At 57.7% G+C, this 19,925-nt stretch overlaps 2 protein-coding genes across 2 annotated transcripts; both read right to left on the reverse strand.

Moving 5' to 3' along the window:
* Positions 1-576: 576 nt before the first annotated feature.
* LOC144737871 (uncharacterized) lies at positions 577-8,010 on the reverse strand. The gene is made up of 6 exons (XM_078620760.1): positions 7,091-8,010; positions 5,219-5,344; positions 4,196-4,321; positions 3,230-3,382; positions 2,980-3,099; positions 577-2,645 (listed from the first exon to the last, which is right to left on the reverse strand). The coding sequence occupies exons 1-6, from the start codon at positions 7,638-7,640 to the stop codon at positions 2,305-2,307; spliced, it is 1,416 nt and encodes a 471-aa protein (XP_078476886.1). The 5' UTR covers positions 7,641-8,010; the 3' UTR covers positions 577-2,304.
* A 1,386-nt stretch (positions 8,011-9,396) lies between these two features.
* LOC144734661 (uncharacterized) lies at positions 9,397-18,953 on the reverse strand. The gene is made up of 8 exons (XM_078616950.1): positions 18,576-18,953; positions 16,189-17,403; positions 14,998-15,699; positions 14,178-14,351; positions 13,235-13,807; positions 12,251-12,531; positions 11,572-11,833; positions 9,397-10,944 (listed from the first exon to the last, which is right to left on the reverse strand). Exons 2-8 carry the CDS (start codon positions 17,399-17,401, stop codon positions 9,638-9,640), a joined length of 4,512 nt encoding a protein of 1,503 aa, XP_078473076.1. The 5' UTR covers positions 17,402-17,403; positions 18,576-18,953; the 3' UTR covers positions 9,397-9,637.
* Between the last annotated feature and the right edge of the window lie 972 nt (positions 18,954-19,925).

Here is a 19,925-nt window from a genome sequence, read left to right on the forward strand (position 1 = left end):
CCAAAACACCTGTATTATGAATAACGTCACCGCGCGCGGTTTTAGCTCTCCCGATAGCCCGGTCGTACACGATGTCTCGGACCTGCACTGGGTTTGATTTGATTCAGCGTGTACATGATCCCCAGTTGGCAGATTTTGTCCAACATCAAGGGCTACGTTACCATTGCTATAGGCACAGCGCTCGGATCCATGTTCAACTGGGAATGGATTCCACACCCTCGGCCGCTGCGCTTTCATCGTCGCTCTTGCTCGTGAAATCCTGGATGCGGCAGAATTTTCTCCCAACTCAACGGCGACAAGGACTAGAGTCTTCCTAGCGTCGCCCCCCCCCCCCCCCCAACAACTGCCCCAGGTTGGCTCTTTCAATCTGGTGATCGATGTTTGAATATCTTCTCAACATAAATAGGAAATATGAAACCTTGGTGTTCTCTTGCAACGTTACTTTTCCTTCCAGTCACACGTCCTCAACGAGGCTGCGAGGACTTCGTTCTGGCGTTAAAGAAATATTTTGCCCAGCTGTGCCACGTTCTTTCTCCTGCAGATGCCGAGAGACGAGTACGTGCGCCCTTTTTCTCACGTCTTGACTATTGTCCTCAGTCGACTGGCAGTCCGTCCAAAACACAGCCACCACCAGGGTGCTGACCCGCACTCCGTTTCGGGACCATATCTCGCCCCTGCTCGTGGCTTTGAGCTGGCTCCCAGTTCCAACCCACGTTGGGCTTAAAATTATTCTGCTTGTGTTCAACGCTTTAAGCGAGTTGGCTCAACTCGACGTCCAGACGATTCACCGGCAAGCTCCCCCGTATGTACGTACGTCTGTTGAACTTCTTTCACACCGTACAATCTCCACTGAGATCTCGGGGATCTAACAATTGTGCCCTACTCAGCGTCAGCACGCTGCAGGCTTTGAACCCGGGAGTGACCGGGATTTTGTTTGCATGGCACCCAGACTCTGGAATTCCCTGTCATTGGACGTGAAGACTTCGGAGTTGAAACTTTTAAGACTCCGGCTGAAGACCCACCTGTTTAAAATGGTCTTCTTTAGTTTTTCTATCGCTCTCTTTAGCCTTTCTCTCCCCAGTTACTCATTCCTTCATCCTTTACATGCATGGCGCTCTGAAATCATATTCAAGTGTGCCTTGTCAATCCAATTATAATAATTCTTACACCATCCCCAAATAAGGCCAGACCCATCTCCCACACCTGACCTGATAGTAAACTTCACTCTTACGCAGCCTAGGGGGGGTGGGGGGTAGGGTCTGACCCAGCAGACAGCTCAGGCACTAACAGCCCGAACCCTTACAAGCGCCAGAACCAACCACCACCACCACGGTTGGCTCACCATCAATGGTAGGGTACCCCCCCCCCCCAATCACCAGGGCTAGGCCTCGGCAAGGTAAAAACAACGAGCCGACCTTTACCCTACCTTTTACCCTTACCACAATACAATCACTCTACCCTTACCTTTTACCCTTTAGCAAGGTAAGGTAAAAGGTCAAAAGCAACGAGCCGACCTTTACCCTACCTTTTACCTTTACCACAATACAATCACTTTACCCTTACCTTTTACCCTTTAGCAAGGTAAGGTAAAAGGTCAAAAGCAACGAGCCGACCTTTACCCTATCTTTTACCCTTACCCCATACAAATTAGCCAATTACAGGGTAATTACTGGGGTATTACTCTCGATGATTCCAATTGAAAACGGTATTTACCGGGTAATACTTCGCGCTACCTTTACCCTTCCCTTTACCTTACCCCTTGGCATGGTCGACACCTTTACCCTTTTACCCGGTAAAAAGGGTAAATTACTTTACCTTGCCGAGGCCTACCAGGGCACCCGTTCCCCCTCTGGGCTCCCACCCCCTCCCTCTCGCCCAGGAGACTCGTGTGGCAGCTTGAGCTGGGTGACCGCAGGAGGCTCCGGTCTCGGCGCATTGCAAGTCCCCGTCTTTTGTACAAAACCCGATGATTGTCTTGCGGCGATCGGCGCTGCAGAATGCGGACGGCAGAGATCGACCCCGCGAGTGCAAACAGCGCCCCTGTTAACGCCGGCAGCACCAGCTCCAGCAACACCGGCAGCATTGGCGCTGTCGGTAACGCCAGTCGCCACCCCAGCCAGCGCCAGCAGCAACAGTCTGCCGAAACCGCCACCTACAGCACCAAGCCATCCAGCAACGTCGCTCGCCGGCGACGCCGTCACCACCGGCATCCGCAGGCAACCAGCGCCAGCATCACCGGCGTGTCATCTGGCGCTGTCCCGCGGGGTGCTGTCTGCGAGCGGGTCGCCGGGAATTACGCGGCACTCACTGCACGGCAGCGGCCATTGGCGATCGCGGGAACTCGTAGTTGTGCTGCGGCCGGCGCCCGCGCCGGTTCTCTCTGTGGAAGTGCACGAGCTTGGAGAAGCAGCCCTCGTGCACGCCGACGTTGCAGCCCGGGCACCAGTACCGCGTGCGCTTGCGCCCGCCCGGCACGCGACGGTTCTTGCCGCACACCTCGCAGTCGCGCACGCGCTGCGCAGGGATGGGCAACAGCTGGTGCGGCGGGTGGCCGAACAGCCCTTGCGGGGCCTGCTGATGGTGCTGCTGGTAGGGCTGATAGTAGTGGGGCAGGGGAGCACGGCCATCCACCTCGTACGGCTCGACTGCGCAGACAACGCCGCCACGGCACCATCAGCACCGCCGCCATGGCACACAGAGGGGACCGTTGGTGGGAGCGGCGCCACCGTCCACACGCATACACACACTGGTAGTGCAGCGTGGTAGGTATGGTAGTGCAGAGTGGTGGAGTGTCTGGGTACTGGTAGTGCACGGTGGTGGGTATTACATTGCAGGGTGGAGCTGGTAGTGCAGTATAGTTGGGTATCTGTGTACTGGTAGTGCACGGTGGTGGAGCTGGTAGAGCAGTGTGGTGCTGGTAGTGCAGGCGGATGATGTACAGTGCAGTCATGGAGCTGGTAGTTGAGGGCGGAGCTGTACCTGGGTACTGGTAGTTTAGGGTGACGCCACCATCTGGACTCATCTTCAGGTATGGGGGCGGTGGCTCTTGCCACGGGGACGCCGCCGGGTGCATCCCCAGTTCCTCGTCACTCACCGCGTCTGGCACGGGGGGGGGGACACAAGGACCCAGCGTCACAGAGACGCGGAGACACGGGATGTGTCAAGAACCGCATCTAACCGCGTGGGAAGCTCAGTGGCATGGGTAGGGAGGGGTGGGGGGCGGGCGCACCTGCGTAGGCGTGGTTGGGGGGCTCCGGCTTGGTGCGCGCCCACGTGCCCCCCGCAATGTAGATGCTGTTCCCATCACGCCCCGCGGAGCAGCCCAGGCCCTCCGCGTGGACCTCATCGGCCGTGATGTCCTCCAGCTCGCTGCACTCCGCGTCTGCGGCCACCGTCACAGCAGTAGTGTAGGAGAGTTTGAGTGTAGGAGAGTGTGAGTGGAGGAGTGTTGTGTAGGAGAGAGTGAGTGTAGGAGTGTGAGTGCAGGAGATTGAGTGTACGAGAGTGTGAGTGGAGGAGAGTGTGAGTGTAGGAATGCGAGTGTACGAGAGTGCAAGAGTGTGAGTACAGGAGATTGAGTGTAGGAGACTGAGTGTAGGAGTGTGAGTGTACGAGAGTGCAAGAGTGTGAGTGTAGGAGACTGAGTGTAGGAGTGTGAGTGTACGAGAGTGCAAGAGTGTGAGTGTAGGATGCTCTCAGTGTCGGATAGAATGTGAGTGTAAGAGAAATGTGCGTGTAGGAGAGTGTGTCGGAGTGCGAGCGTAGGAGAGCAAGCGTAGGAGTGTGAGCGTAGGAATGCACGTGTGGAACGGTGGTAGTTCGTAATGCAGTAGTTGGCGCACTGCGCTAAGTAACAATCATCTAACCCATTCCTGGGCCTCCTTTAGGTCGACTCCACCTCAAATGAGTCCTCTGTGCAATGTGTAAATATTGCATACACGTGTTGTATATGCAGTGTGCGAGGGTGTTCGTATCATTAATTTTGTTTCCCCAGTAATGCTTCACTGAGCCTCATGACTACTTTTCAGGAGGGTCCTGCCAAGTTGTTGTAGCAGGCAGGCGTTGATTGCTCTATACTGCACACTGCAATTGAGTTCATTTGCGGGGTGTTTTCTAAATGTGTGTCGTGTGTTCTGTGTACGTTGTATGGGTGCGTTGTAGATGTGTTAGTCCACACATGCTGTGTGCCACTCACCCTGCATGCTGTCCACCACTTCAGTCTTACACACGCGCAACCCTCGCTTCTCCCCCTCCTCCTCCTCCACCTCATCCTCCTCCTCGTCCTCCACAAACGCAGCATCATCCGATGGCCACAGCAAAACTGTCCCACGGCACACAGGGACATTTATAAGGTGAAGACGAAAAAATAAAAATTGTACGAGTGCATTTGCATTACAGACCCACAGTCGGGCAGCTTGTTACTTAGTAGGAGAGTTTGAGTGTAGGAGAGTGTGAGTGTAGGAGTGTTGTGTAGGAGAGAGTGAGTGTAGGAGTGTTGTGTACGAGAGCGTGAGTGTAGGAGTGTGAGTGCAGGAGATTGAGTGTACGAGAGTGTGAGTGGAGGAGAGTGTGAGTGTAGGAATGCGAGTGTACGAGAGTGCAAGAGTTTGAGTACAGGAGATTGAGTGTAGGAGACTGAGTGTAGGAGTGTGAGTGTACGAGAGTGCAAGAGTGTGAGTGTAGGAGACTGAGTGTAGGAGTGTGAGTGTACGAGAGTGCAAGAGTGTGAGTGTAGGATGCTCTCAGTGTCGGATAGAATGTGAGTGTAAGAGAAATGTGCGTGTAGGAGAGCAAGCGTAGGAGTGTGAGCGTAGGAATGCACGTGTGGAACGGTGGTAGTTCGTAATGCAGTAGTTGGCGCACTGCGCTAAGTAACAATCATCTAACCCATTCCTGGGCCTCCTTTAGGTCGACTCCACACCTCAAATGAGTGCTCTGTGCAATGTGTAAATATTGCATACACGTGTTGTATATGCAGTGTGCGAGGGTGTTCGTATCATTAATTTTGTTTCCCCAGTAATGCTTCACTGAGCCTCATGACTACTTTTCAGGAGGGTCCTGCCAAGTTGTTGTAGCAGGCAGGCGTTGATTGCTCTATACTGCACACTGCAATTGAGTTCATTTGCGGGGTGTTTTCTAAATGTGTGTCGTGTGTTCTGTGTACGTTGTATGGGTGCGTTGTAGATGTGTTAGTCCACACATGCTGTGTGCCACTCACCCTGCATGCTGTCCACCACTTCAGTCTTACACACGCGCAACCCTCGCTTCTCCCCCTCCTCCTCCTCCACCTCATCCTCCTCCTCGTCCTCCACAAACGCAGCATCATCCGATGGCCACAGCAAAACTGTCCCACGGCACACAGGGACATCACCATTATCAATCATCGCCACCAACCCCCAGCAAGATCACCACCACCAACTATTATCATCACCACCACAACTATCGTTACCACCACCAACAACCGCCATTCGCCACTAAGTGGCGGTGACGTTACCACGGCGCTTGTGCCAGGCTAGGTGCACTTTGAAGGCCACGTGAAGTGTCGAAGGCTCGCCGACAGGTCTCGGGACAGACCCAGGTGCCATGGGTTGACTGCGATGACTGCCCGATGCACCACCTGTACCCCTTACAATGCCAACTACTACCACAACAACCAATACAACAGCACATCACATAGATAATCCCCTCCACCGCCACAACAACAAATCAATGCACCCCCCAACCACCACCAACTACCAATAACCATTACCCGACATTCGCCACTAAGTGACGGTGACGTTACCACGGCGCTTGTGCCAGGCTAGGTGTACTTTGAAGGCCACGTGAAGTGTTGAAGACTCGCTGAGGTCTCGGGACAGACCCAGATGCAATGGGTTGGCTGACTGAGATGACTGGCAGTTGCACCAGCTGTACCCCCTACTGTGCCAACCACAACCACACACACTACCACAACCACACACACTACCACAACCACACACACTGCCACAACCACTACCACAACCACACCCACTACCACAACCACACCCACTACCACAACCACACACACACACTACCACAAACACACACACTACCACAAACACACACACACACACTACCACAACCACACACACACACACTACCACAACCACACACACACACACTACCACAACCACACACACACACTACCACAACCACACACACACACTACCACAACCACACATACACACTACCACAACCACACACACTACCACAACCACACACACACACTACCACAACCACACACACTACCACACACACACACACTACCACACACACACACACTACCACAACCACACACACTACCACAACCACACACACTACCACACACACACTACCACAACCATACACACTACCACAACCACACACACTACCACACACACTACCACAACCACACACACTACAACCACACACACTACCACAACCACACACACTACCACAACCACACACACACTACCACAACCACACACACACTACCACAACCACACACACACTACCACAACCACACACACACACTACCACAACCACACACACACACTACCACAACCACACACACACTACCACTACCACACACACAACCACACACACTACCACAACCACACACACACTACCACAACCACACACACACTACCACAACCACACACACACACACTACCACACACACTACCACACACACTACCACCACACACACTACCACAACCACACACACACTACCACTACCACACACACAACCACACACACTACCTCACACACTACCACAACCACACACACTACCACACACACACTATATCACGACGGGAGGGTCTTGTATTGGGTTGTTTGTCCAGTTCCATAACCGAGTTTGCCCTCGTGTGGTTTTTAAACCGGAGGAACCCGTGGGAAAAAAAACCCATCGCACACAAGGGATGGGTTGGCTCAGATGGCCGGTAGATGCACCCACCATCTGTACCCCCCCCCCCCCACTGTGTCAACTAACTACAGTACCACCAATTTCACCACCACCACCATCACCACCACCATCATCATCACGACATCACACCGCTAACCCACCCCACCCCGGGGCCTCCACGCGCACCGGTGCCACCGTCCTCTCCCCTCCTGGCCTCGGGGCTGGCCGCCGCCTCGCTCCTTCCTCCTCCTCCTGCTCCTCCTCCTGCTGCTGCTGCTCCTGCTGCTGCTGCTGCCCCGTCTTCCAGCGCGTGTTGGAGGCCGCTGAACCTGAGCGCCGACTGCAGCAGCTCGTGTCCCAGCGTCTGCAGCGTGGCCACGATGGCCTCGAGCAGCGCGGCCAGGCCGGGCTGGGCGGCCTCGTGCAGCGGCCACTCGGGGCCCCGTGGGGACCCCCCCGCGGGGCCCACGGCGGAGGCGGAGGAGGCCGCCGCCGCCGCCTTGACGACGCGGCGCAGGGCGGCGTAGAGGGCGAAGGGCAGGCGCTGGCGCGCCGTGGCCAGCAGCTCCAGGGTGACCTGCGCGTCCTCGGCGCACGCCAGCAGATCCTCGTAGTCGCCGATCCCCAGCTCCCGCTCCATGGCCTGGGCGAAGGGCAGCTTCATGCCCTGGGCCGAGAGCCACGCGGGGAAGTCCGCACGCGGGTCCACGCGAGGGGCCACGGCCGCTGCTGCCATCCTCCTGCGCGCTGTTGGCGTGGGGTGGGGGGGCGGTCTGGCTGGGTTCCTGGGGCAATGGGGGTCTCACTGTCTGGGGACCCCGGGAACTGGGGTCTTGGAGTAGTGGGGTGTCACTCGCTGGCTGGGTTCCCGCGTAGTGGGGTCTCACTGGCTGGGGTAGAAGTATCGGGGTGGGGGGGGGGGTCCGGCCGGGAGTTTGGCTGCAGGAGGGTCCCTGGTCTTGTGGAGTCTCGGCTCGCGTGGTGGGAGTCTCTGTGTGTTGAGGAGTCTCGGCTGTGCGTGTGAAGGAGTTTCTGCTGCTACGCTCCTGCGGCTGTCTGTCTGTCACCTGGTCTCCGACTCGCTTCCGGTACCAGACTCCCCCCCCCCCAGTGACGTCACGCAGAGTGCGGCCATGTTGGGTGCAAAAGCGCGTTGATGACGCACGGGCGAACAACCACGTGGGGTGGGGGCGTGGCTGCGCATGTGACGCGCGGATTTCAAGGCACCACCACGTGGCGGATAGAGCAACGGGGTTAGGGGCTGTCCATAAATGACGTCACGCGATTTTTTGACCCCCCCCCCTCGTCACACGGCGTCACAAAAAGTCAGACCCCTCCCCTCAAATATGACGTCACAAAGCTCTGCCCCCCCCCCAAATCGCTTTAAACTATTGTCATTGTAGTGCGTATTTAATGTGCCGCTGCACTCTGATGTTGTAGGAGAAAACATTTATTAAAAAGTCTATTTAATTAAGTAGAACGTGTTGTTTATATTTATTTAAAGTTGCGCATTTTGATGTGATGTCACATTTCTCAAACCCCCCCCCCCTCGTCACACATGTCTGACCCCACCCCCCCAGGTGCGTGACGTCATTTATGGACGGCCCCTTACGCATTTTTCAATTTTTTTCCAGCCTTTCATCTGAGGTTGATCAACCTGGAACCAATGCAAAGCTCTAGACCCTGGCACCAACTTCGGTGGCAGAGGTGTCGACAGTCATCGCACAGCTGCCAAGTAGCCCCGTGAAGACCACGTGTCACGCGCCGGCATATCCTTTGGATAAATCGCAAATAATAAATCCTTGCAGGAATCTAATTACCAAATAATTACCAATTAGATTTGTACAAGATTCTAATTGCCAATGAGATTCGATGCGTTTAACATAGCCGCACACCCCTATAACGGAGTGTCCACGTGTGACTGGGACAATGCCACCGCTGGCAAAGGCTCATTGCATCACTCGCCATTCAAACTCACCTTCACTCGCTTCCAACCGCACACACACACACATGCAGTCCCGCCTATACACAAAATCACAAACAGTCATTCAGAGACCCAGGGTCACTCACACAAAGACTCCCGTATAGACTTCAACGGGCCGTTGGGGTAAGTGCCGTTAGCACCTATCGGGACTGGCACCGCACGCGAGGGTGTGTGTGAACAGCACCACGCCCACCCGGCTACCTTTGTCTCCCCAAACGTCATACCAGGTACTCATGTTAAGGCTGAGGCGACCTTGGTGGGGGCCCAGCACGAGTATAAATATGTTCCACTGCTATTGGTCGTAAGCTGGAATTGAAGTCCACTGGGTTCTTAGTGCATTGCGCTAATTACGATATGCCAGCTCCACACGTACACATCGTCCGACACCCAGTCAGGCTCACACACACACACACAATCCCATTCAGTGACACACACACACAACCTATCGCGCTCCCAACAATCACAAAATACATCTCGCACATTTCTTTACCAGGCTTGTAATATGCGGTTACCACGTGTTTTCTTTTATTGGGACCAGCGGCACGAGTTTGTTGAAGCAGTCTGGTACATAGTGGGGCGGGCGACACTGCAACACGGCACAGTGTCTGCAGCGTCTTGGTTACCCCTGCGTGAGCTACATACAACACAACCCACATCCTGTCTGCCGTGGCTTCCCGCCAGTCCTAAATCACACCACGTGCACCCTGAGCACAGGCCATGGAGAACGTCATGGCAATACGATCCAGTCGCTAGCTGGCCTGCGGCTGCTCTAGCTGCGTCGCGTCGAGCACCACGACAACCGTGGTCTTGCTGGCCCCCGCCGCCTCGCCGGCGCCCGCCGCCTCGCCGGTGGCGCCCGCCGTCCCGGCGTGGGCGGCTGCCCCGTGCTTGTTGAGCAGCGTCTTGCGCGTGAAGGCTTTGCCACAGGCCTCGCACACGTACGGCCGCTCGCCCGAGTGCTTGCGCGCATGCCGCTGCAGCTCGGCCGCAAAGTAGAAGCGCATCCCGCACGCGTCGCACGCGAAGCGCTTGGCGCCGGACTCGCGCAGCCTGTGCTGCGCCAGCGCCGACGACTGCGCGAAGCCCTGGCCGCAGTCGTGGCAGCGGTAGGGGCGCTCCCCTGTGTGCGTGCGCGCGTGGCGCGTCAGGTGCGAGCGCTCGGCGAAGGCGCGGCCGCACTCGCCGCACGCGAAAGGCCGCTCGCCCGTGTGCGTCCGCCGGTGGTTGTCCAGGTTGGTGCGGAACGAGAAGCGCTTGCCGCACACGTCGCAGCCGAACATCTTGGTGTCGGCGTGCGTTCGCTTGTGCTTGAGCAGGTACGCCGGCGTGGCGAAGCCCTTGCCGCACAGGTCGCATACGCAGCCGCGGCCCGGCGCATGGATGCGCAGGTGGATGGCGAGGTTCTCCGAGTGCGCGAATGCCTTGCCGCACTCCTCGCACACGTACGGACGCTCGCCCGTGTGCAACGCGCGGTGGCGCCGCAGCGCCGACGCGCGGATGAACGCTTCCCCGCACAGCTCGCAGCGGAACGGGCGCTCGCCCGTGTGCTGTCGCGTGTGCAGCTGCAGGGACTGCTGCGAGCAGAAATCGCGGGAGCAGTGCTGGCAGTGGAAGGGCCGCGCCGGCCGGTGCGACGCCTCGTGCCGCGTCAGAGAGTAGCGCAGTCGGAACCGCTTGCCGCACTCGGCGCACGCGAAGCCACCGGGCTCGGGGCGCGGCCCCCTCCGGCCTCGCTCCCTGCCGTTCCCGGCCGTCACCGTTTCCTCCGTCACGGTCGCCGGCGATCGCCTCCTCCTCGGCCTCTTTTCCGTCAGTGTCGCGGCTGCGAGCAACACGGACGTGGCGCCCCGAGTGCGGCAACCCTCGTGACGTCGTCGCCGCCCCCTCCGGCCACGCGTTGGACTCGCACGACATTCACCATTCTCACCACCGCCGCCGTCCCCCCCCTCTCCGGTTTCACCGCCCTCACCGCCTTCACCATTCTCGTCCCCGGCCTCACCACTGTTCGCCAGCTCCTTGTTGGCAGCGCCACCGTCCCCCACATCGTTCCCACCGCCTAGGGGACAGCAAACGGTGCGGTCACCCTGCGGGAGACCCAAGCACGCGCGCTTCTCAGCGACTGCATGCAGTGCAACCCTGCCACGCGATGGGACGCCGTGCTCCGTCCTGCTCAGGCCTGACCACACCGTGATGGCCAGGGCAACACGGGCATTGCGGCCGCATGGTTCTGCCAGCCCAGCCTCGGCGCGCCTCTTTCCACTCCTGACGAGCTCTTCGCTCATCGCGCCTCCAATTATCATGGTTGGATACGTACAGTGCGAAAGAAATTCAACATACATACATCCTGCATCTGCGGCCATTGCAAAGGGTGTGGAGCTGACAACCTCTGAAGGCTGCTTACAGGCCTCCCTTGAAAAAGAGATATATGATCTCAATGGGCTGCAGTCTGGTCATATGTCCATGTATCTGTCTATATTTCTCTCCCATCTGTGCCTATCTTTCTGGAAACATTTACTCTCTCAACTCTGACATTACTCATTGACTGGGATGACAGTGTCACCCATTGTATCTCGACAATGCTCAGAAGAGATGGAATGAACCTCGAAAGAATAACGCTAGAGAGAATTAAACTAGACGGAATGATACTCGAGGGAAAGATGTAAAGAACTGAACGCAGTCTCACCCTTCTCCCCTGGCTCCTCCGATTGTTCATCTGGAGTCTCCTGCTTTGTGCGTGTGTCAGCGCAACCGTCCGTGCGTCCCAGCGGCGTCTCCCCAGCGCTGTCCTCGGGGCTCTCTCCCGCACTCTCCTCCTCCGTCTTGCAGTCTTCGTCGCTCTGCTCCCGGAACCTCCTTCCACCCCGCCCCCTGCCTCGACCCCTGCCCCGTCCCCGTCCCCGTGGCCCCCATCGTCTGCCCCCGACTGCCTCCTGTTCCACTGGCCCCTCGGCCAACGTCCCTGCAACAACACGCACGTGACATTCGGTTGGTCGGGGTCACGGACTCATTCGGTGAGAGGGAAAAAGGTCAAAACAGCACATCGCAACGGCATGAGGACAAGAGAGAAACAGGGTCCTGCAAGTCATGAAGCAATGATAATTTGCATTTGATAATAATCATAATAATCCCCTTTAACTACCGAGGAAAGCCTCACCGTGTCTCAAGCTTTTTCTCAGGAGGGTCCATTGGAATATTCGGCCAGTTCTATTATTGTTTGGCTTTGTGCGAGAGGATACCAGGGTACATGGGATGAGTAATTCGAGCCCGAGCGGAGTCACCGGATCATGTGGGATACCTCGGCTGTGGGTCACGCCGAGTCACTGACCAGTGTCTGTGGCGGTGACGGCGGTAGTGGTGGTGGTGGTGGCGGTGGTGGTGGCGGCGGTGGCGGCAGCACTGGCAACGACGGCCTCGCGCGCGTGCGTGCCCTCGTGGCGCTGCAACTGCACGCGCTGGCGGAAGGCGCGGCCGCACTGGGTGCAGGCGAAGGGCTTCTCCCCCGTGTGCACACGCCGGTGCTGCTCCAGGTTGGTGCGGCCCGAGAAGGCGCGCCCGCACTCCTCGCAACAGAAGGGTCGCGCGCGCTCGCCCGCATGCACCTTCTTGTGGTTCAGCAGGTTCGTGGGCGTCGCAAACGCCTTGCCTGGTGCGCGTGCGGCCGTCGTGTGCGGAGGGGGGGGATGCGTGGACACCAGGGCCAACACTTGACAAGGAGAACTTCCCTCTACTCTTAACATCGCGGCCTTCACACATATTACAGTGATCACACGTATTGAAACGTCTCGTTCGGAGGGCTGAAAGGAAAGTTAAAGTAATTTCCTACTCAATGGGCAATGAGGCGTACTCATCTGCCATTTACAGTAATTTTGAAGCTCATCTCACAAGCAGGCTGAGACATCTCAATGTCTCTATATCTCTCTGCAACAGGCACCGAGCATCGGTGAGCTCTCTCCGCTGGCTGAACAAAGGCTACGCCAACAACCGCCGCCCACCACCTTAAACCAAACCAGCAGTAACCGCAACAACACCTCCCCAGTGGTGGCGAGATGTGAACTACCTCGCATGGTATACAGGAGGTCGTGGGTTCGATCTCAACCCTGACGCCTGCGTTTAGCTCTGGTTTTTCCCTCCACATTTAGAATCAACATGCATTTAAAGTACTGTATTTGGCTGCTACTATAAATTTCCGCGTGATAAGCCACTTCGTTTGGCTACGATTTGCGATTAGGTCGCTTCTAAAAAAGAGCTATAAAGCTCAGTGAGCCTTACCTGGTAAAAAAAAATAACCGTTTAGTTTTTTTAGTTTAGTCTCGCCGTACACACCGCGCCAGCCCCGGGACTCTCACCGCACGCTCCGCAGGTGTAAGGCCGCTCCCCGCTGTGCGTGAGCCGGTGCCGCGACAGGTAGGAGGATGTGGCGAAGGCCTTGCCGCAGGCGGCGCACACGAACGGCTTGACGGCGGCGTGCGTCTTGCGGTGCACGGCGAGGTTCTCGCGGTGCGCAAAGCTCTTGCCGCAGGCGTCGCACGCGAAGGGCCGCTCACCCGTGTGCGCCGCTGCGTGCCGCTGCAGCGAGGAGGCGCGCACAAAGCGCTCGCCGCACGCCAGGCACGCGTACGGCCGCTCGCCCGTGTGTCGCCGCATGTGCAGCTTCAGCGAGTGCTTCAACGTGAAGCGACGGCCGCACTCCTTGCACGGGTAGCCGGGCGCCTGCTCCGCCGCGCCGTCGCCGCTCCCGCCGTCGTCGGCCGACGGTCCCGAGCCGCCCGCGGCGGGCGGCGGCGGCGGCGTGATGTAGGCAGTGGCAATGGCGGCGGTGGCGGTCGTGACGGCCACCTTGTGGTGTGCCGGTGGGATGGCTGTGCTGCCCGCGTGAGCGGCCGGATCGGCCAGCAGCAGCTGCGTGGCTCCGGGTCCGGCTGGGAAGGCATGGGAGCGGCATTAGTGGTAAACGAGACGTCTCTGATGTGGCGGAGGGGGTCGGGGTTTGTAGGAGGTGGCTGATAGGCTCCGTGTGCGGTGTGTGTGGAGTGCACCTTTGTGTGCGTGCTGTGCGGTATGAACTTTGATGTTGGTGCAGTGTGGCGTGTACCGTGGTGTGTGCCGTGGTGTGGAGCTATGAAATTAGGTGTGTCGAGCATGTACTTTGGTGTGAACCCTGGCCAACAGAGTTTGTGGTGTGTGGTAGATGTGGTGAGTACCGTGGTCAAGAGGGTGTGTGTGTGTGTGTTGTGTATTGTGGCGAGTACTGCGATGTGGTACGAAATTTGGTGCGTGTGTGGCGCGTACCTCGGTGTGTTCCTTGGTGTGTGCCGTGGCTGACAGGGTGTGTGTGCGTGCCACACGACCCCATGTCTCCATGCTGCTCGGAGCCCATCAGCTGCACGTCGTCCAGGCCCAGCGTCGTGCCGTACTCGGAGAGGTCCCTGAGGAACCTCTCAGCCTCCACGCCCTCTCCCACACCTACGCACGTGTTCACGTGAGGACACAGCTCCTCACACCAAACTCACATGCAAGAGCCAACAAAAATGTAGCATTGCTAGTTCTGAAAAAGAACGTGATTGTACCCAACTGCAATACCGCTTGCAGAATGTTACGACCCGCCGAAACAGCCAGTGGCGAGCACCCCAATCTCGGTGCAATACAACAACCCCATCATGTGACTGCGTCATGACCGCACAGTGATTTATACGTCCCAGTTAGCCTGGCATACAGCCCCAGTGGCTCAGCGGCAGAGGAACTTCAAATCCAGGTTGGGGATTGACTCGGCCCATCATTCCACTGGGTCCGATAATAATTATTAGCACCACCTTTGGGAAAGTCAACAGTGGTTTGTCCGACGGAGACTCGCCCTTGCCATCTCAATGTGGAATTTCCACAACTGGATCAGGGCTGTAAATGGGAGAAGAGCACCAATGCCTCGACGCTCATTTTAGCAGGAAAGGAAAATCACTACCGACACGGAAATCACGAGACTCGATCGAATCCGACTGGCGAACTTGTGCACGACCCTGGGCGGGTGCAGGGACAGTAGCAGGGAGCGAGATTTGGTGCGCAAGAGAGAGAGATGAGCGCGTGCTAGACCCGTGCGTTTGTGGGCACCACTCACAGGGGCGTGCGGCGTGCGTGGTGCGGCGGTGGTGGTTGAGGTTGGTGCGAAAGGAGAACTGCTTCCCGCAGGCGTCGCAGTGGAAGGGCTTGGTGCCCGTGTGCATGAGCCGGTGCTTGGTGAGGTACGAGGCCGTGGCGAAGCTCTTGCCGCACTCCTCGCAGGCGAACGGCTTGACGGGCGCGTGGATGCGCAGGTGGATGGCGAGGTTCTCCGAGTGCGCGAAAGCTTTGCCGCACACGTCGCACACGTAGGGCCGCTCGCCCGTGTGCAGCGCGCGGTGCCGCAGCAGCGAGGAGGAACGTGCGAAGGTCTCGCCGCACAGCTCGCAGCGGTACGGCCGCTCGCCCGTGTGCTGCCGCATGTGGATTTTGAGCGAGTACTTGAGCGTGAACAACTTGCCGCACTCCTCGCACTGGAAGCCGCTCTCTGTGCGGTGGGCGCTGGCCACGTGCGCCGCCAGCAGCTGCTGCTCCGCGAACCTCTGCGCGCACAGACCGCATTCCAGCGCCCCGCCGGCGCCGCCCCGCTGCTGCCCTTCCACCGAGCCGCCGGGTCCGCTGTCCGCAGGCAGCGGCGCCGTCGGCTCTGGGACGCTCGCGAGGAGCTGTGCGGTGGGGCCGGGCTGCATCTGTGTTGGCTCCTGCTGGTAGTGCTGCACCACCATGAGGGCAGCGTGCTCCACCATGAAGCCTGGCTCTCCTGTGGGGACAGCAGTGTCGGGAGGATAACCGCACACACGATACGTAACGTACAAAAAACACTCATACGAGACCTGTACAACACAAAGCTGTTCACGACACCTGCTCACACGTGATAAGTCAAAGATCTCCTGTTTGGACGTTAACAGATTGCTCGGGCCACTGCTGTTAGTGACCACCTATTGAGACCGGCACGGTGTATACGAAGTGGTGACGTGGCCAGCTCCACATGCGCAAGCTGCATTTGCCTCCCCGGCGTTGATATTTATTCACACCACACCAAATACTCGTTTAAGGTCGACCTAGCAGAGACCAAGACAGTTCCCATCTGTCACATCACTGCTTGTAGCCCATGGCGAGGAATCAAACTCAAGATGCCAGGTTCTTAGCGCAGTGCGCAAAAACCATTCCACCAGCGCTCCAAGGAAACACACTCGCAAAACAACTTCATTCCCAGGAGTGGTTATCGCTCGCGTCAAGCTGGTCGCACCTGGGTCCGCGTGCTGGGGCCCTGGGCTCCCCGTGTCCGTCCCTGCGGCCCCCAGCAGCAGGGTCAGCTGAGCAGGGCCCTCCTCCTCCTCATCCTCGCCCGGGGCGGGTCCCCCGTCCCTGCCGAACCCCGTGGAACCCAGGCCGGGCCCATGGCCGCCCTGCACCACCGCGGCCGCCTGCTCCTGCAGCAGGATGCCGGCGTGCAGCAGGTCCATGTGCACGACCGCGTCGGCACGCAGCGGCCCTGCGGCGTACGCGACGCCCGAGTGTGCCGAGCTGCCGTCCACCAGCATCCCACCTGCCAGGCCGCCCTCCGCTTGCGCCTGTGCGCCGGCGCTGTCCGAGTGGGCGCAGTCCTCCGGTAGGGCACCATCTGTGCGTACGGCGCTGTGCGTATGTGCTGTGCCCTCGACGTGCCCGTGAGGTTGGCCCGCGTGGGCCAGGTAGTCTGTGCTAGTTGCATGTGACAACGTGGCCATGTTGGAAACGTGGTCTGGCTGCCCCGTCTCTCCCACGTGATTCGTTGGGTAGCCCGTCTGCTCTGCCTGTTCTGTGTGTGTTGAGTAGACAGTCTGGTCTGCCTGTTCCAACTTTGTTGGGTAGGCTGTCTGGACTGCCTGTTCTGTGTGCGTTGGGTAGACTGTGTGGTCTGACTGTTCTGGGTCTGAGTAGCCTGTCTGAATTGCTTGTTCCGAGTGTGTTGCGTAGATTGCGTGGTCTGCCTGTTCTGTGCGTGTTGCGTATACTGTGTGGTCTGACTGTTCTGTGTGCGAGTAGACCGTCTGAACTGATTGTTCCGACTGTGTTGCATAGACGGCGTGGTCTGCCTGCTCTCTGCGTGTTCCGTAGACCGTTTGATCTGGTTGTCCTGATTGTGTTGCGTAGACTGTGTGGTCTGCCTGCTCTGTGCGTGTTCCGTAGACCGTTTGATCTGGTTGTCCTGATTGTGTTGTGTAGACTGCGTGGTCTGCCTGCTCTGTGCGCATTGCGGAGCCTTCCTGCTCCATCCGTGACGTGGCCTCGGGGTCCATGCCGCCAACAGCGAACGTGGGCGCTCGTTGTCCATCGGCCACCGCGCCAGCGCCTGCCCGTACGCACTCCGTACCGTCACTCCTGTGCGAGCCGCCGTGCTCGGGCTCCATAACTATGAACCCCTCCATGTTAACCACACACTCTTCGGCTGCAACCTCCAGGCGGCACTCCTCGGCCATCCCTGCGCACAACATCGGGGTCACAAAAACGGCAGAAGTTAACGGCAGCAAGGAGCAGGCACAAGGGTGCAGCGCCGCAATGCCGTGCTCATGTCACTGCTGGTGGAAAGGTCTCCAGTCGAAGAGGCCCTGGGGGGTATTTTGGCCCGATCTTTCCCGCTGGACGGCCGTGTTTGAACAGGCGGGGTGGTACAACCACTCTACCACACCACGCGCGACCTGCCCATGTGAACACGAGAATTATTAAACGCCTGTTGCCCAAATCACGCACAACAATGCAGCAAATCTCAGAAGCAGCCTCGAGCCTTGGATAGCGCTTGGGGGCAGGCGACCACCATCCACCAGGTACTTGCTACAGGTTGCTGCTTGGCTACGTGGAAACCGGGCACCGGGGGGCTATGCAGCGAAAATGCACCGTAAATGTACTGTACTTCTATGCTCCCCTGCCCACACCATCACCGAGCCGCGTTGGCCAGCCTTGTGAAGTGTTGCCAAGTTAAAGGCAGTGGCCCTCACAACCTTGCTCACTCCACGACACACGTCTGTGTGCCCAAGGAAAGTTGGGAAAGGCCGAGGATGGAGAGGTGGTGGTGGGGTAGCCGTCTGCCACCGTACTGGGTGGATGCGCGACCTACGGAGATGGAAGGGCAGAGGGGTAGTGGGGGGGGGCATGGATAGGCCACTGAACGGCACGGAGTGTTCGTCTTGAACCCTTTGGCCGCGGCACCCACGGCTGCTCAGCAACTTGCATCGGCCACCGCGACCCGCGAGGCAGCGGGCGAGGAGGAGGTCCTCACCCAGAAGTGGATCGGTGCACATCGAGGCGCGAGTGGGGAGACTCACCTCGTGTCGCGATGACGCCAGGGCCGCTCTCGGCCAGGGCCCCTATCGGCCAGGGCCCCTATCGGCCAGGGCCGCTCTCGGCCAGGGCCGCTATCGGCCAGGGCCCCTATCGGCCAGGGCCCCTATCGGCACGGCCTCTATCGGCACGGCCTCTATCGGCCAGGGCCCCTGTCGGCCAGGGCCCCTGTCGGCCAGGGCCCCTGTCGGCCAGGGCCCCTATCGGCCAGGGCCCCTGTCGGTCAGGGCCAGGGCTTAACGCCTCCGACCGGAGTCTCGGCCGCAACCCTCAGCAGCAGCAGCGGCCGCCGGGTGTTGGAAGATTGCTCCTCACCGAATGCTGGTAACGAGACGGGTAACGAGCGAGGAGGAGGAGGTGGAGGAGGTGGTGGAGGAGGTGGAGGAGGAGGTGGAGGGGTCGCGATGGTAACGGAGGAGCCGCGGCCGCCGCCGCTTGGGCCTTGAAGCTGCAGAGGCCCTCCGCGTCACCCCCACCCCTCACCCCCCTCGTTAGTGATTCCTCTCGACCGACTTTCACAACGAATCGATTCCGAATCGATTGCTACGTCCGCTTTGCACGCAAAAGCAGGAATCGCATCGTGCGATCCGGAGAAGTGAGGAAATCACTTTGGCGCGGGAATCGCCGTCAGAGAAATTGTGTTCAAATCTAGAATCATTGAGGGGGTTAAGGAATCATATTCTTAGGTTTTTTCGGTAAAGTCACGTAGGTAAAACATCAAAATTAATGAAAATAAAATAAAACTTTTGTTTTATTTTATTTTCATTAATTTTTCATTAATTTTAATGAAAATAAAATAAAACTTTTGTTTTATTTTATTTTCATTAATTTTGATGTTTTACCTACGTGACTTTACCGAAAAAACCTAAGAATATGATTCCTTGCAGTCACGAAAGCTTCAAATCTGGGGTTAAGGAAGTTACTTCAGTCGCCACTGTGTATAACTTATTAACCTGACAATTACATTACGGAAAAAGTGTTTGTCGAGAAACTGCTGATGTAATATGTATCAGGCACCGCACACAGTGTACGGCGCAAGTTTCCAAATCTTACACCTCCCCCCACCCCAATTTATGCACAACGAAGGATCATTGCCCGAAACGTCGACTAATAACAGTGACTGTGAATACTTTCAAGGGTCCCACATCCCCCCCCCCACCACCGCACGCGCTGTTAACGAGACGGGGCTGGTGAGCGTTGTCCGGCGGCCATATTACTACGGGGTGGTTGGTGACCACCACCGGTACTTTTATATCATTTAGTAAATTATCATTTAAAATGTATTAATATTATTTTTATGCAGAGTGTCTGCTGCTGTGTCCTGTACAGCGCTTTGAGATCTTTTCTGAAAAATCCTCTAAATAAATGTAATTATTAATATCACCAGCTCGCTGACTGATGGCATCATTTTAACACGTCGGCTTTCGCGTCCAATATTATCCCCAAAACAACCTCGAGACTCGAGTGTGGATGACGGCATCACCCCCCACGACGGTGGTGGTGTTGTTGTTGTTCATAGCGGGTGGGGAGGCTTCCCTGAGTAACATGGCCGCCTGATTGCCACCCCCTCCACTACCAACCCCCCCTCCACCACCCCCACCACACCCCCACCCCCACTACCCCGCCACCCCCCCACCACTACCACACCCCCCACTACCCCCCCCA

This window comes from Lampetra planeri, chromosome 3, assembly GCF_965212315.1.
Source record: "Lampetra planeri chromosome 3, kcLamPlan1.2.h2, whole genome shotgun sequence".
NCBI classification, from domain to species: domain Eukaryota; kingdom Metazoa; phylum Chordata; class Hyperoartia; order Petromyzontiformes; family Petromyzontidae; genus Lampetra; species Lampetra planeri.

Coding starts and splice junctions, on each gene's coding strand:
- LOC144737871 (XM_078620760.1), bottom strand. CDS start 7,640: ATGGCAGCAGCGGCCGTGGCCCCTCGCGTGGACCCGCGTGCGGACTTC. Junction 3,100..3,229: donor CCCCAACCACGCCTACGCAG/GTGCGCCCGCCC, acceptor CCCCCGTGCCAG/ACGCGGTGAGTGACGAGGAA. Junction 2,646..2,979: donor CCTAAACTACCAGTACCCAG/GTACAGCTCCGC, acceptor TTGTCTGCGCAG/TCGAGCCGTACGAGGTGGAT.
- LOC144734661 (XM_078616950.1), bottom strand. CDS start 17,401: ATGGCCGAGGAGTGCCGCCTGGAGGTTGCAGCCGAAGAGTGTGTGGTT. Junction 15,700..16,188: donor GCCCCAGCACGCGGACCCAG/GTGCGACCAGCT, acceptor CTGTCCCCACAG/GAGAGCCAGGCTTCATGGTG. Junction 11,834..12,250: donor CCGCCACCACCACCGCCACC/ACCACCACCACT, acceptor ACGTTGGCCGAG/GGGCCAGTGGAACAGGAGGC.